This window comes from Saccoglossus kowalevskii, chromosome 1 (genome assembly GCF_978046115.1).
Source record: "Saccoglossus kowalevskii chromosome 1, keSacKowa6.1, whole genome shotgun sequence".
NCBI classification, from domain to species: domain Eukaryota; kingdom Metazoa; phylum Hemichordata; class Enteropneusta; family Harrimaniidae; genus Saccoglossus; species Saccoglossus kowalevskii.
Window position 1 is genome coordinate 26,289,179 of NC_140641.1, and position 15,566 is coordinate 26,304,744.

At 34.4% G+C, this 15,566-nt stretch overlaps 1 protein-coding gene across 5 annotated transcripts in view; it reads right to left on the reverse strand.

Annotated features, from left to right (window-relative positions):
• LOC100375507 (oxysterol-binding protein-related protein 8-like) overlaps nucleotides 1-15,566 on the reverse strand; it is a 90,122-nt gene that overhangs the window by 8,061 nt on the left and 66,495 nt on the right. For all 5 annotated transcript variants that reach the window (XM_085500057.1, XM_085500052.1, XM_085500063.1 and 2 more), the window contains 13 exons: nucleotides 11,211-11,290; nucleotides 10,291-10,356; nucleotides 10,012-10,113; nucleotides 8,702-8,782; nucleotides 8,285-8,407; nucleotides 6,953-7,232; nucleotides 6,190-6,350; nucleotides 5,775-5,953; nucleotides 5,394-5,475; nucleotides 4,726-4,824; nucleotides 1,486-1,681; nucleotides 599-696; nucleotides 307-396 (listed from right to left, as the gene is read on the reverse strand). In XM_085500057.1, coding sequence (XP_085356183.1) covers nucleotides 307-396; nucleotides 599-696; nucleotides 1,486-1,681; nucleotides 4,726-4,824; nucleotides 5,394-5,475; nucleotides 5,775-5,953; nucleotides 6,190-6,350; nucleotides 6,953-7,232; nucleotides 8,285-8,407; nucleotides 8,702-8,782; nucleotides 10,012-10,113; nucleotides 10,291-10,356; nucleotides 11,211-11,290 — 1,637 coding nt within the window. The remainder of the gene's footprint in view (nucleotides 1-306; nucleotides 397-598; nucleotides 697-1,485; nucleotides 1,682-4,725; nucleotides 4,825-5,393; nucleotides 5,476-5,774; nucleotides 5,954-6,189; nucleotides 6,351-6,952; nucleotides 7,233-8,284; nucleotides 8,408-8,701; nucleotides 8,783-10,011; nucleotides 10,114-10,290; nucleotides 10,357-11,210; nucleotides 11,291-15,566) is intronic.

Genomic DNA, 15,566 nt, shown 5'->3' on the forward strand with positions numbered 1-15,566 from the left:
TTTCACAGATGATGAATATCCTGACATTTTTGTATGTGCTTACAGTGCATATTCTTGGGAGCAAACATCTGGGCATTTTCGCTAACTGACAACAATTCAGTGAAAACAACAGCCGAAAAACTGTACTTTGGGCTAGTTGTTAAGACTCTCTTGAACAATGTAACAAGACTACGAGTCTACCGATGTTTTAATGAAAAAACAATTAAATAATTTCTATTTCAGGAACCGAGTTATGTCACATATTGCATTTAAGCTTTGAAAGCCACCATAATGGCCTCTAAAGTCTTAATGTATGTTTACACTTACCCATTTCCCATCTATTGTCGCTATCGTTTCTTTACCAAGTTTAATCTTCCCAACTATATGGTTCACGTTATCACTACTACCAAGCAGTGGCTGAAAACAAAACAGTACTAGTTGCAATTTATACAAAACAGAGGCATTACTCCAGATAGACATCAAGCAATATATAACACTATTCTAGCAGAAAACTCAAAACAAAATTTGTATTATTTCATCCGGAAGAAAATATGTAAATGAGATGAGAACATTAGTGTTACATGTAGCTGGGAATGATAATTATTTCAAGTAGTTTTACCTTGAGTTTAAATTCCATCTCTGTTCTATATCCTGTTTTCTCACATTCCACACTAACTTTACCACCATATTCCATAGTCAATGTACCGTACAGTATACCTGCAAGAAGAGAGGTTTTACCACACAATCTCACACAGTATTAGATGCTCCATTATTGTCAATAAGACGGATGTCTGTCTTTCTCAACACAAGGTCAGCTATAACAAATTCACTTAAATATGAATTTGCAAAAGTTGTGGTACCCCCTTGGATGATACAGTGAGAGCATGGATTTGAACTTCAGTATTCTAAGAGCACCCAATTTTGAGGTCAAAATTTCTAAAAATGCCAGATTTAATTTGTCAAGCAAATATTTGACTATTTTGAAGAGCATCCAGGAGGAGCTTCTAAGCACCTGCCTACATGAATCTCAATCCAAGCGCGAGTACTGTAGGTGACTATAAATTAACTTGGTTTATAACTACTGACAAGGTAGAGGGTCACATAATGTGAATAGGAAGATCAAGTTAGAGGGGTCACAACATTTGCATATTGTGAATAGGAAGTGAATGTGATTTCCACATGACTGATGGCGGTATTAGGAATCCATGAATCAAGTAAAATATCTGTTTATAAGCCCGATGTGGTTTACAATCTAAACTGACAGTCGTAAAAATTTGTTATTCATTATTTTTTTTATTGGAGGTTTTCAGCTAGTTTCTCCCATAGCTTAGTAGCATTCTCCATTTCCCAGTAATTATATGGCAATATCTGAAACACAAAAACTATTATACTTCTGGAAATGCTCTTACGTACAGGCCAACTGTGAGAAAGCTTGTTGTGTACATGTGTACATGTGTGAAGGAGTGATCTACCGAGCACTGATAATTCAATGTATTTAGTCTTTACCTTTACAATATGCATATGGCATTGTAACAAGATAGTCCTCTCCCCTTGTAATCAGAGATAATTTGGCAGTGCCGTCTAATATTGCTGCTATAGAGTTACCATAGAATTTAGATTTGGCAAGAATACTACCGCTAACACAGAAACCGTCTTTGCGGTTTGATACATGGAATGCTGATATTGGCGGGTGATGAGACACCTGTGAAAACAATCAAATCACAAAGGAAACAGGGTGAGAGCAGTAGATAATGCTATGAATGCTGTAAATAAAATAAAATTTAGTCAGTCCATAATGTTTCATATACAAGAGCTGATTTGCTACAGAACATTACATATTCACCAACGGTATCATACATGTACTCGGCCCAAAAATAGCGCCCCCTTGTAAGTTACATATTGATATGCTAATTTTGTTATATTTGTATACCGATTGTCTCTGAACTACTGGTATGTTATCAGTGATTATTTGTTCACTGCCCAACCCACCTATGGTGGGGATTAACAGATAAATGTACCCCAAACCTGTGGGGGATTAAGTGTTAAGAAGCGAGTAGTATATCGTTGGGGTGGTTATATTCTTCATGATGAAAATTGAGTCAGGATGAAACAGGTAGAATATTCATCCATTGTGGTTCTGGCTGTTAGCTATATATTTTGGGGTGCTGCAAAATACTATATTTTAGCTGGAATTAATTTTCGTTGAAAAGACTTTTTAGCTGTTTTGTATGAAGTTTATTTTCACTGATTTTTCACTGAGTTGAATGTAAAATATAGATCAAAATGTGATTTATTCTTTTAGTGAAAATTCCAGGCCAAAATTTACAGTAATTTACATAAGTACACATAATTTATATATTGATTTGATTTGATTTATTTCACCAGAAAATATACAACAACAGAAAACAAACAATGTGAGAATGAAGAAAACAAAGGATGTTTGAAATTTTCTGGTTTGGTCCAAGGAAAATAGTTCGTCTGAACTAATCTAGTCCAAGACCCAACTTATTGTATGATATTATGGTAATAAAACTGGTTAAGGTAGCGAGACTATTAATTGTGTTGAAAATTACGATTTTCACATTTATTTATTAATTAAACTTTCATGTGATAAAGTCAACATAACATAGAATGTCATGTAAGTTGGTTAAAATGTAGATTTTCTGAAGGGAAGCAAGGCAGCCTCAGTAGTGTTTTCCAAAATCAACAACACAGGTCTAATCTGTGTGCCTATAAGTTTCAAAGATAAACTCAAGACAAAGCAATGTTAGGATGTGTTATCAATAGCTATCTGACACACAATGAGTCTTTCCAAACATTTGAGTGGTTTGTCTCCGCCCCTGTTTGTTTCACAGATTAGTCATTTGCATATGAATGTGTCAGACACAAGGTCATACAGCCACTGAAAAAAAATCATTGATTTTGGTGTTTTCATTTGCCGAATTTATCCAATTATCGCTATCCCATTCCTTTATTTTTTTGGGTTTCCAATAGCCTTACACATTTGGATGTCCTTACACATGTTAAAACAGACCTTGATGGGAAAACAAATTGATTGTGTCGATAAACAAGTTTGAAAATCTTTGCTGTTACTTCATGGACGTTTTCTAGGAGTTTATGTTTTTCAAAATACAAGGTCTTTAACAAAAAATAACGTATACTTATTGTAGTCGGATTAACACCAAATTTTCACAGCTTTAAGGTGACAGTGAGAGGAACTTGAATGTGTCCAGACAAACTATTTCATCGATTATTTACCAACGAGTTGTGGTTTGAGTTGGGGGCAATGCGACTAAAACAGTAATTGAAATTCAGCACACTATTTTTTAAAACGCGTTGCTTGAATAAAACTGACCAGACACATTCAATTTACCAGACTATTGAACAACTAGGAAAAGTGAAAAAAATACTTCTTATCGCCAGCATAAATGCGTAATTATTTTTTTTTACAGAAAAAGTAATTTTTCACCTTTGATTGAGTAACGCGTCGTAGAATGCAGATACCGGCATGCAAAATACACTTGTGAAAAGCTTGAAATATGGCGATTCTAAAAATATATACTTTCCCGGATCTATTTGTAGTCATTTAGTCACAATTAGAAGATGAAAACATATATGCAAATAATAGTCCCGCTACCTTAAATGATTAAATAATGATTAGAATAATTTAATTAGGAGTTAGGTAGGTAGGACATCCAAGAATAATATATACAACTTATAGAAGGAGGAAATAAAAGAAAATAACAAATCTGATGTGTAAAAAGCATATTGTTAAAAGTAAAAGCTTTAATTCTGTAGTAGGTAATGCTCTAATGTGTTTTTGAAGTGTGTTCTATTATGGGATATTTTAAGGGAGGCTGGGAGTGGGTTCCAATGTTTAACAGATGCAAATTTTAGATTATGCTGAGAAATGGTCAGGTTAACTTATGGAATTGAAAAACTGCTTTGGAATATTGACTTCGTCAGATAGCTATGAGACAGATCATCAAAGTAGTGACTCAGATTATTGGCAAAGCGACTTTGTTTAAAGTCAAATATAAATAGACAAGTGTGAAGTTTGCAAAGTTTATAAATATCTAGTATGCCGAGTTGATGACAGTTATGTGCAGAAGGTGCAAAACAAGTCTGAAAATGTGATTAGTCTAGCTACTTTTTTTTTGTAAACGAAGTATTGGTTCCAGCAATGTAGGATATGTATTCCCCCCAAATTTCGATGCAGTAGGTTAAATGTGGCAGAATTAGTGTGTTATATAGAAGGATTAGTATTGATTTAGGGACATAGTGGCGAATGCGAGAAATTATGCCTACATTGGGGCTGATCATTTTCTTAACTTTTTCAATGTGAGTTTTCCATGTCATTGATGGATCAATGCTTACCCCTAAGTAGGTGACAGAAGGTACGCCCTCTACAGGCAAACCGTCAACGTCTAGACAACCTTCCAACTGGGTAGGTTTTTGTGGAGTTTTTATGATCATATAGTTAGTTTTTTCCAAGCGACACCACCAAGTGACTGAATAGCGACCAAATTATTAATTGCAATTTTAAACAAAAGTATACAGTAAAAGTTTCTTGATAAAAGTGAAGTATATTGTTGAGCTAGGATTGAAACTTAGTAGGAGGATGGTACAATGTAGATTTCCCCTCGTTGAAATTCACACCTTAGATCAGATATGAACAATATATATTAATGTTGCATTCTCAAAACAATGACACTTTGCAGTAATAACATCCAAATATATTCTTACCTGTTCTGACATGTAATAAGTTTTACTCCCTGTTGTAGGATGAGGCCACATACAACGAAACGTCTCCCCAAGTATAGGATTGTATGGTTTCTTGGCACCCTAGAAAGAAAAATACATACTGTTATAATCAGTGGTATTTATCTATTAAAGGGATATCTTTTTTTCAAAATTCAAAAAGTGGGGGCAGGGGGTAAAAAGTATTTCATGTATGTGACACAATTTGATTTCCTTGATTGTATTCTTGATAACAAAGAAAATATGTTGATGCTTTTGAATGAAGTGTTTGACAATTTACTAAAAAGTTTTAAAGCTTGGTGCATCAAACATTTCAATAATTTGGTCAGGCAGAGAAAAAGGTGTTAGTGTTTACTTGTTGTTAACATTTTAATGTAAAAAATGAACTATGAACTCTGAAATATTAAGCACACGCAGTCTAGGTCAAAGTACATCACTTTTAGGGAGAAGGGTGTGTGTCAGGGGCTACATGAGTAATGTTTTTTTGGCAAACGTCAACAATTTACCGGTAAGTAAAAAAAAAATAAACTGTCGGCATTTATGTAAGCTGTTTAGTCCCTGCTGAATTGTTACATTGTCCGTTTGGAGTTTGGTTTAGGCAGGTTTCTCTGTGCTAGTAAAATAGGAATTGCAAGCTGGTTTCTATAGCTTACCTTTGGTTTTTTATAAAATCCTGAGAGATACCATCTTAATACTTGTTTCATTCGACTGAAGGCATCATTGTCTTTTACTGCCCTATGACACACAACGAAAATACATTGTAATTTCAACAACATGCGCAGCTTATATATGAGCAGATGAAGGAGGCCATGTCACATGTAGCATTCAGCACTACTGACCCCCCTCAACTAGCACAAAGATCAATCAATTCCAGGATACAATATCTCTTTGCGTGCTTTCAAATACAAAACACATGAAAGGATAACAAAGAGCACAACAAATTTGCTAACCTAATTTAGTTCTAGTTATGGTGGAAAAATTAAGTTTCACATCTTAAGTCTAGAAAAGTATAGTAAATACGACAGGAAACTTACTTTGATATAAGATCGGCATGGTAACAATAATCTGATAGTTTATCTAACCAGGATCTTGGCTCGAGTATAAATGTTGGTAAAACAACTCGTGATAAATCCATTCCAGGCCTCACTTGTTTTATCAACATCCATACTATACTTTTATTCTCATCAGCTATTGTGTCAGTTTGGTTGAACTCCTGGATTATGAAAGATATAAAACAAAAGAATAGTCATGTGCACATGTGTGAAGTATGCCCTCAAACAGACCACCTTTAAAATGACTGTTACAAGCATACACAGATCTACTAGTTGTATGAAGCAACATGTACTACTGCTAACTGTTAAATGTCACTCAAACAGCCACATAAATGTACAAGTTGTTTGGCTCTGTGGTCTTTATCATCATGATGATATCATGTGAATAGTCACTAACCTGGCCAAGTTCTTCTTTGTTTTCTGAGACATATGTAGTCTCCACATGAGCTATGTCCTGCAATTCCTCAACCTCATCATCTTCTTCTGAGGCGTCTGTTTCACTCTCTTTATCCTTGTCACCATCTTTGTCTCCTTCATCTTGGTCTGGTTCATCAAGTCCTGAATTAAATAAAAAATTAACTTAATTATTTGCTAAATGCATTATATAAATACTCAGTAAATTTCCAGGCAGTTAATCTCCTATCATTAGTGCCCTCTCTGGCATTATACATTAAGGGCACACTGTAGATACCATGTACAAGCTTTAGTAGATGATATTAAATAGTTAAGCTTGGGGGGGGGGGGTTGTTAGTTATTTTCTTACTGAATTAAAAAGACAATGGGCATCAAAAAACAGATTAGTTGTTTAAAAAAACAACAACAATGTGATTCCATGGTGCATTCCTGGGGAGTTGGGAAGCGCCAGTGTAACTGGGTATTTCCCATAATTCCATAGTGCATAATCTATACAGCAAGAGGATTAAACCTTTTGAAAGACATAGAGAACTCTTGTCATCTTTCACAAAATAAACTGACCTCATCCCCCCCCCCCCCAATTGTTTCAACAATATTCGATCACGATCTGTCAATGGGGGGGGGGGGGGTTTATGTTCATTTGGTTCAAAATAAAAAAATGCACTAGTGATACAATTCATAAACAAGTCGTGCTTGTTTTACCATTAAACTAGACAATATGTTATGGACTATATAAAGACTCTTACCAACATCCTTAAAATGTTTGTTCTCAATTTCACTTTCGTTCATTTCCCTGGCAGTGTGTAGAAATGTCTGAAGTTGTTGAGTGAGATCGCTACCAGTTTCTCCCGTAGTCCCACTCATATCATGCTCCTTCATAGACCTCATCAGTAGACTGGAGCACCGAAGAGAGAGCTCCAAGGCATCCATCCAGCATTTCCCATCAGCTTCTGATAGTGCTCGGAATATAAGGTAATTGCTTGGCAGTGGTATTGTAATGGAACCCATTGATTCACCCTTTGGGCCCTTTAAACAAGTCAAAAATATTTCAGAATTAGTTAAACAGTACTATATTTATAAAGATAACAGCACATTTCTATCAGAAGCTCAAATAAACTGACAACTGCATTTATTGTATGATGGATCACTAAACTGTGACTTATTTTGAACATTTACACATCTCTGTCATTTATAGAAAGTGCATGTGTTAATAGAGCAAATACGATATAAAATACTGGTATAAACACTAAACGCTAGGTAGTCCCTATAACCAGGACTAGTTGCAATTCGGACAACTAAATCGTAACTCACCTGTCTTAACAGACTCTAGTAAGTATAAAGGAAATGTACACTTCTGACAAGTGAGTTTAAAAGCCTTGTATATCGTAATTGTTCAATTAGAAGTTTATCTCCCATAGAAGTGCATATAGACTAACTGCATCATTAAAATATGACTTTTTTTGACACACCTCATTCTAATGAGCCAATAAGGTTTCGTGTATAGTTTTGGGGTTTTGTAGCATCTTTGTGAAGCAAATTGACGAGTGAAATTTGAGATACACATCTGAGATACAGGTGGGGGGTTGGGGGAGCTGATGGATGCACAAAGGTCAATCCAAGTTGGACTATGTCCAAACAGAGTCTAAATTTAGTGTTGAGTTTACACCAACAACATCATCTTTAACCTTTTCAACATAAGATCCCTCTTTTCATTACAAATTCACAAAATACTTATAGTCTGGACTTTCCTTCAGAAAATTGGGACCAAAATAGCAAAGATTTTTGACTCACATTTTGTCTGTTGTCTCCAAAAATAGCATTCATTTCCAGAAATATTGAAGAATATAAGAAAAAAGTGCTGAATTAAGTTGAGCGAGATAAGTCTGGTGGTTAAATGATCATTTGGAAAGTCTCTATCTCCCTGACTGAAGAAACACAGGAAAAATTTCCACTGCTATAAAATTTCACATTTATTAGCTCGTATCTGAAAATATTTCCACTTCCACGACTAACTTTTTATATACTATTTGAATTCATACAGATATGGAAGTGTAATTGATATATATACTTGTACTCACTCTAGTTGCCCATATGGATTGATCCAAAGGATGAAATAATTTAAAACAAAATCCATCTTTCCTGGATGGTCTTTCTAATACATCACACGTATTCAGCAGAACTGTTCCAACCCACTGACCATGCTGCAAGTCAATTAAAGCATACATGTACATTTATAATCAATGAAAAAAACAAATCCAGACTAATTTTTTAAAATGAATCAATGTTTGGATGAAGTTGATTATCATTTATTCAAGTTTCACTGGTACATGAAAGTATATAGCATTAATGTGGTGGGAATCAATCGGTCAATCAAATTTAAACGAGACATGATGCAGATGGAAGGACAGAAACACAAGTCCCTTATTTTCAAGACTATGGTACCTCTGAATGGACTAATAACAAATTATATTCATTTGGTAAAAACTTACGCTTACCTTTGAACTTTTGTAAATGAGAAGTATGCCTGGCTTGAGCACACACCATAATTTGGTCCATCCCTTTAATGTTCCCCTCACCTAAGACACAATAAAAGTTTGACAATGAATCAATTAGCAATGAACAAATGTTAATTAATATGCTCTCTTGACATTACCACATCACCATTTATCCCTATTCATTTTGGCTATCGATTGAGGCTTTTTGTCTTCTGCTTAAGATTGTTTATTAAAGGAAGTATCTAGCCATTTTTTGATGATTTTGACTTTGACCCAATCCATCTCTGCCAAGGGTCGGCATGTGTAAATTTCTGAAATTCTGGTACAGAAAGTTTTTTTTTTATTATGTTTATGCGCCAGGCAACAGTTCCGGACATTGAATATCACTGTTGTCTCTCTCAACATTTTTTTCTTCAAGTGCAAATGGCAAGTGATAGTGCCGACATATTCATGTTTGAAGTTACATGACAGGGCTGCGCAGCCATCTCCCTATCAAATGGCAATTCAATGCCACAAGCACCTGCGGACCTTAACCAAGTTCCCCCAAAGTTGCATTTGTTAGTGAATGAATCTTGACCAGTTGAATTGGCCTTCCCATTGCATCTGTGGCACACTCAGCATAAGATAAGATTCGAACTTGGGTCTACCGATCATGAGTCTGAAACAACAACCACTACGCTACCAGTCCAGAAAGATGGGCTGGTAAATAAAATAAGTTTTGTTTATTATTTTATACAACACCAACACTTTCCAAAGCAGTTTATGTTCTCAAACATCTCTGGTCAGTGTCAAGACCAAGTCGATGAAATTTGCAATGCATTTTCTGTAATTTGCCCACAGTATCAGACTTTTCAAACCTCACACACATGGCTGGGAATGGAGATGTAAGTCAAAGGAATAACTGCTACAGAATCATGGGAAATGAAGTGTGGTGAACAAAATAGCTACTCTTGCTATTTCAGTTAACAATCCATCATTATATTGAGATCGTTGAAGGTTACACTAAATTGATGTGCTCTTGATTCAGATTCACTATTAATAATTTGGTGATTTACTAGAAACAACTGTAATTCTGCAAAGACTTATTTTCACAGATCAACAGAAGAGACATTTGTGACATATAGTCAGTTGAGTCAACACATAAATCTAATGATTTAGAGTATCCCATAGAAAGAAACACATGATATATTTTTTTTTGGGCAAATGTTAAAAAGCAACCATCGCAAGTACCGATTGTTGATATTACCATCAGATTGACTGTTAAACATTTTAAATGGTGTTGATAGTGTCTCAATGATAAAATGTATTACCTTTAGCCAACCAGATAGAACAACAACGGAGGGGTCTTTTAAAGTACTCAACAATTCTTTAGTTGCCCTCTTCTTTTCTCTTCTATAATTTTTCTTTTGTGCCTGAAAATACGCACATGAACACAGATGTATATTGAAAAATACTGTATATTGAAAATATGTTATTTTGATCATTTGTGATTTAGTGTATGCATAACTAATACAGCAGATATGGTAATTTCTCCCTTTTTATTTACGTAATGTTATTTTGTGAAAGCAGAAACCTGAAGCTGACATTACCTTTAATGACTCTCTTTTTGCAAGTTTAGATGATTTATAATCTAAGCTGTGTAGCTTCCCTTCAGACTGTAAAACAAATTTGAAGTAATCTTGTTAGAGTGCATTACATCACAACTATATTGCCAGCAGTGGTCAGTAATCTGACAAGCTAATCCATATGGTACATGTATAAACACACAACCAGCTACATTTGTATGAAGGGAAAAATACACAAGACACATACATTTGCTTTGTAGTGGCGGTTAACGCACATATTCATACAGTATACAACATGAAGTGTGTAAATTATATTTTTGTTTACACTTAATTGCAATATATGATGTATGATGACACCAACTTTTAATGTGCTATAATGTGCTATGATGTCCATTAAATCATCTAAAGATAATTCTTTGAATTTAGTTTTACGAAAATAAAGATTTCCAAAAATTACATCTGAGGAGTTGATTCAATGCTTCTACTGTTAAGCAAATTTTTCTGAAAAATATTACTACTGTAAAATCTGTAATAAAAGCCGTGGTCTAATACAATGGTACAATGTAACCAGAGGAAATGCGGCTTCTATTAGAGCATCTACACATATGAGAAATCGTGAATTTTTAGGTCTCAATTGTTCAAAAAGAATGGGTGCGTCTTCTAATACAGATTTTACAGTACTAATCAGCCATCTTTAATCAGAATGAATAAATACTTTCATCCTAGATACCAATGCAAAAACTACTTTGCTTTTACTAATTCTTCAAAAAATAGTTCTTTGATGTTTTATTTTTTTTCCATTTTCAGTATCCTTGTGGCTTGAGCTAATAAAAAGTATAATCAATCTGATCTAAACACTTATATACTTTAGTGTATGCAATACTAATACAGCAGATATGGTAATTTGATTTGATGACGTTTGTGCACATTAATTGGACACTTGCCTTACTCCTCTGTGCTTTGAAAGAGGATTCTCTGTTTGGATCTAGTCTATTGAAATACTCGTCATCTTCCGTACCTTGACCTGTAAGATGTAAGAAACAAAACCCATTAAAAACCTACACACCCCAGGTATCAAGGCATCTTCCACAAGATATTTCCAATATCTCATCTCTCCTGTCAACAAATTGATTGGTCCTTGCATGCAGTTTGAAATGTTAATACCGAGAGCTGAGAACATCAAATATGTATTTGCTCTGTTAGCACACATACCCCGGTAAATCAAAAAATTGCATTTATTGTGTGTTGGATTTTGTATGACACGATTTATTTTGACCATAGTATGATATGATAAATTGTGAACTTTTTAAAGAACAGTTTAATATTAATATACTGTAGAGTACTTTATTTTCGCTTGGAATTTATTTTCGCTATATTTCACATTAAACTCATCAAAGATCAGTGAAAATAAATTCCATACAAAACGCCCAAAAAGCCTTTTCAGCAAAAATTAATTCCAGCGAAAATAAAGTATTCTACAGTAATGTATATATGAATCTGTTATTTTCAGAGATCTGATTCAAAACTCACGCAGTGATTTTAATATGTTCATAACTAGGAAAGTAAACACTTGTATATGGGCACTCATTGGGAATTCTCTCACTTGACTGCGTTCATTTCCAATCAAACTAAACTATACAATGTTTTTTTTTACAGAGACAGAACACCATTCAGAGGCACATCAGCAGACATGTGCAGTGTATGTTAATTGGTAGAACTGAACCTCGCCTTGACATTTCACACTAATATACTGAAAAAGGGTTAATTATTCACTGGGTGTTTTAATTTTGCTCATTTCGCTGATTGAAAATGTGCTAAATTAAAACTTGGTGAATATGTGAAAATTAGCACATTCTCTAAATGATAAAACCATGAATTTAAAAGCCACTGAATATGCCTGAAATGACAAATCAGCGAAATTTAAACGCAGTGAAAATTAGTCATTTTACAGTACTTAGAAGTAAATTTTAGACACAAATACACCTAAATTTTCAACAAATATGCAACGTAATTAAACCCGGAAAACATTTAATATGATTAATATAAAAAATAATTTATGCCCTTTCTTTATCATACAAATTGTCGAGTTTCAGAAACTACTGTGCACATGCATTAATTATTAACTGGGTTTTCATTTTGCTACTTTCGTTGATATGTAAAATCCGCTAAATTATATCTACGTGAACATGTAAAATAACAATAAAACTCATTGTTTCCTTGACAAATTCATGAAATAACAAGTCATTGTCAATGACACGTCCCCGTTCCGTTCATATTTGAGTGACATATACATTCAAAGCAGATCATGACCGAAATGCACCTGCATATGTACAACACATTGTGCTAAATCTGAACAAAATCCATCCATGCGTGACTGAGATCCGGTTCTGGAATTGTGAAAATACGTGATTTTGATGCATTTTCGGCCTTAAAATGGCCATCATTCCGCTATTGTTAAGCAGATCATGAAACAAATGCACATATCTATTTGTGACATGATGTACCATGTGTGTGTGAAGTTTGAACTTGATCAATCCAGACATGTCTTGGATACGGATCCAGAACTGAATTCTTTAACAAAATGGCCGCCAGTCGGCCATTTGAACTTGATCCGAAAAAAAAAAAGACGTGCATCAAGGTCCTATTATGTTTAATGTATGTACCAAATTTGAACAAAATCCATCCATGCATAACTGAGATACGGGTCCGGAATGGTGAAAATGTGCGATTTCAATGCATTTTCGGCCTTAAAGCAGCCCCCATTTGGCTATCGTTAATGAGATCATGAAACAAATGCACATACATATTTGTGACATGATGTACCATGTGTGTGTGAAGTTTGAACTTGATCAATCCAGACATGTCTTGGATACGGATCCAGAACTGAATTCTTTAACAAAATGGCCGCCAGTCAGCCATTTCGAACCCGATCCAAAAAAAAAAAAATGACGTGCATCAAGGTCCTATTATGTTTAATGTATGTACCAAATTTGAACAAAATCCGTTCATGCATAACTGAGATCCGGGTCTGGAATGGTGAAAATGTGCGATTTTGATGCATTTTCGGCCTTAAAATGGTCGCTATTCGGCTATCGTTAATCGGATCATGAACAAAATGCATGTGCATATGTCCCATATAATGTGTGATGTATGAGTGAAGTTTGAACTTAATCGGTCCATGCATGTTTGAGATACAGGTGATCACGGACGGACGGACGCACGAACGCACACAGGGCAAAACATAAGTCCCCGTTTTCGGACTGCGTCCGAACGGGGACTAAAAACTCAGTGAATATGCTCAAAACATCAAAATACAAATGTAGTGAAATTAAATGTCAGTGAACATAAATGGTTTTACAGTACATGTATAAAACAAAGAGTATTATTTTCCCTATTAGAAGCACATGCAGGGATGTGTTTGCAGTCAAAATAATGCTGCATAATACATTCAGCCAATTACATACTCGTTAGCATGTTGAATAGTATAACAAATCTGTCAAACGCACTGAATTTAATGTAATTGCTATTGTTGTACTTAACAATGACTCAGTGTTCTATTTATAGACAACCATCAATTATTAGATTTGATTAGTATTCCTAATGAGGTGTCAAATACCACTTCCTGGTACGATATTTTTATTATTCTGATTGTATATATTGACTGAATTCGTTGCTAAAGAATTATTTAAAATATATAGTTCATATCATTTTTTTAGTCTTTTTACAGACATAATCATTTGTAAAAATTAGACATTCTACGATTACACAGCGTAAATACATGTTAAAGAAGCCAGTACACATACCGGGGTACATGTAGATGATGCCATTATGTTTTATGAGACATACTATCTGGCAGACTTCTGTAAAATTAATGTCCCTTGACGCTAATTATGATATAGATATAAATGCCATTTACAAAGACAGGACAATCTGATCAGAGATAATATGACCATTTAAACATCAAAATCTGATCAATTTCATCAGACTAGTCTGATGATGTCAAAGCTGGTGCAGATGCCCAATCTGATCAAACTGGTCTTAGGGAAAGATTAATATGACTGTGTGAAAAATCTTCAGCACAGGTTCAAGCAAAAACACACCACATTTTACAACAAGAATTCACTTTCAGTATCTTGTCGGCTGATAGATAGGATCAGAGCTAACCACATCACACACAACTGATAATTGCAGTCAAGGTATAATCACTTGAAACTACAAGTGGGAGTTCTGTATTGATGAACATTTGTATAATCTTATCTACCAGTACACAGATATGACCGGATAAGGGTTAAAACAAGGGTTGACATTTTACAGAGGCTAAAAAAAAATACAGCTTCCTCAAACTAGTACATACATGATTTTACACCAGGAAATTATATTACTACATATGACAATATTATTATATATTAATCAAATGTATCTACATGACTTGGTGCAGTATGTATGACATCTGACATTAAAAACAGACCTATTCAAGACCTATTGAAGCAAACACTTCACTTTCTGCAGATATACTTGATATTTTATAAAGCATAAACAAAATATCATAAATTACACAGATACATGTATATTTATGATGGCGTTTTTGAATTATGAAAAAAAAAACGCAGAAAATTTCTCTTTTCCAAGAAATCAGTTATAATGGTGAATAATGCAAGAATCCAAGCATCCTTATACCCAGTATGTACATGTATGATAAGTGTAATAATTGTGATATATACTACACCTGGTACATGTACATGTGCCTTTTGTAATCTCAACAGAGAAGAAGACTGGCTATAAGTTAATATTCTGCCACGACTCCTGTGATCACCAACAGACAACATGCTACACATATGCGTTTGTTATAGACAGTGATTTGAATAATGATGGTCTGCTTAAATTATGATGTAATTTAATATGAAAACCCTTTTGTATTTTACATGTATCAATTTGCCTAGAATTATGAATATTCATATACATGTACTAATCAGTGAGATATGGATTTGTAAAGGTTATCTGAATATCATTTATTTACAATGGAATCACTGTCCACATAGGGAAGTCATGAATAAGGAAATCCTGAATCAAAAAACACACGCATGACAAAATGAATGGTGTATGATTTGTGGTGGTCTTCTGGAGTTGACATGAAAATAAAGGAAGAATGAATTGTGAGAATTAAGTTCCTACATGTACATGCAAGCAAATGCACAGGCTTACATGTAGTCTAAATATCTCATACAAGACAGCTGTACAGAAGTGTACTACATGTATATGAGCATTTGTTTCCTTAGAAGCTTATCTACAGTAGAAGTGCA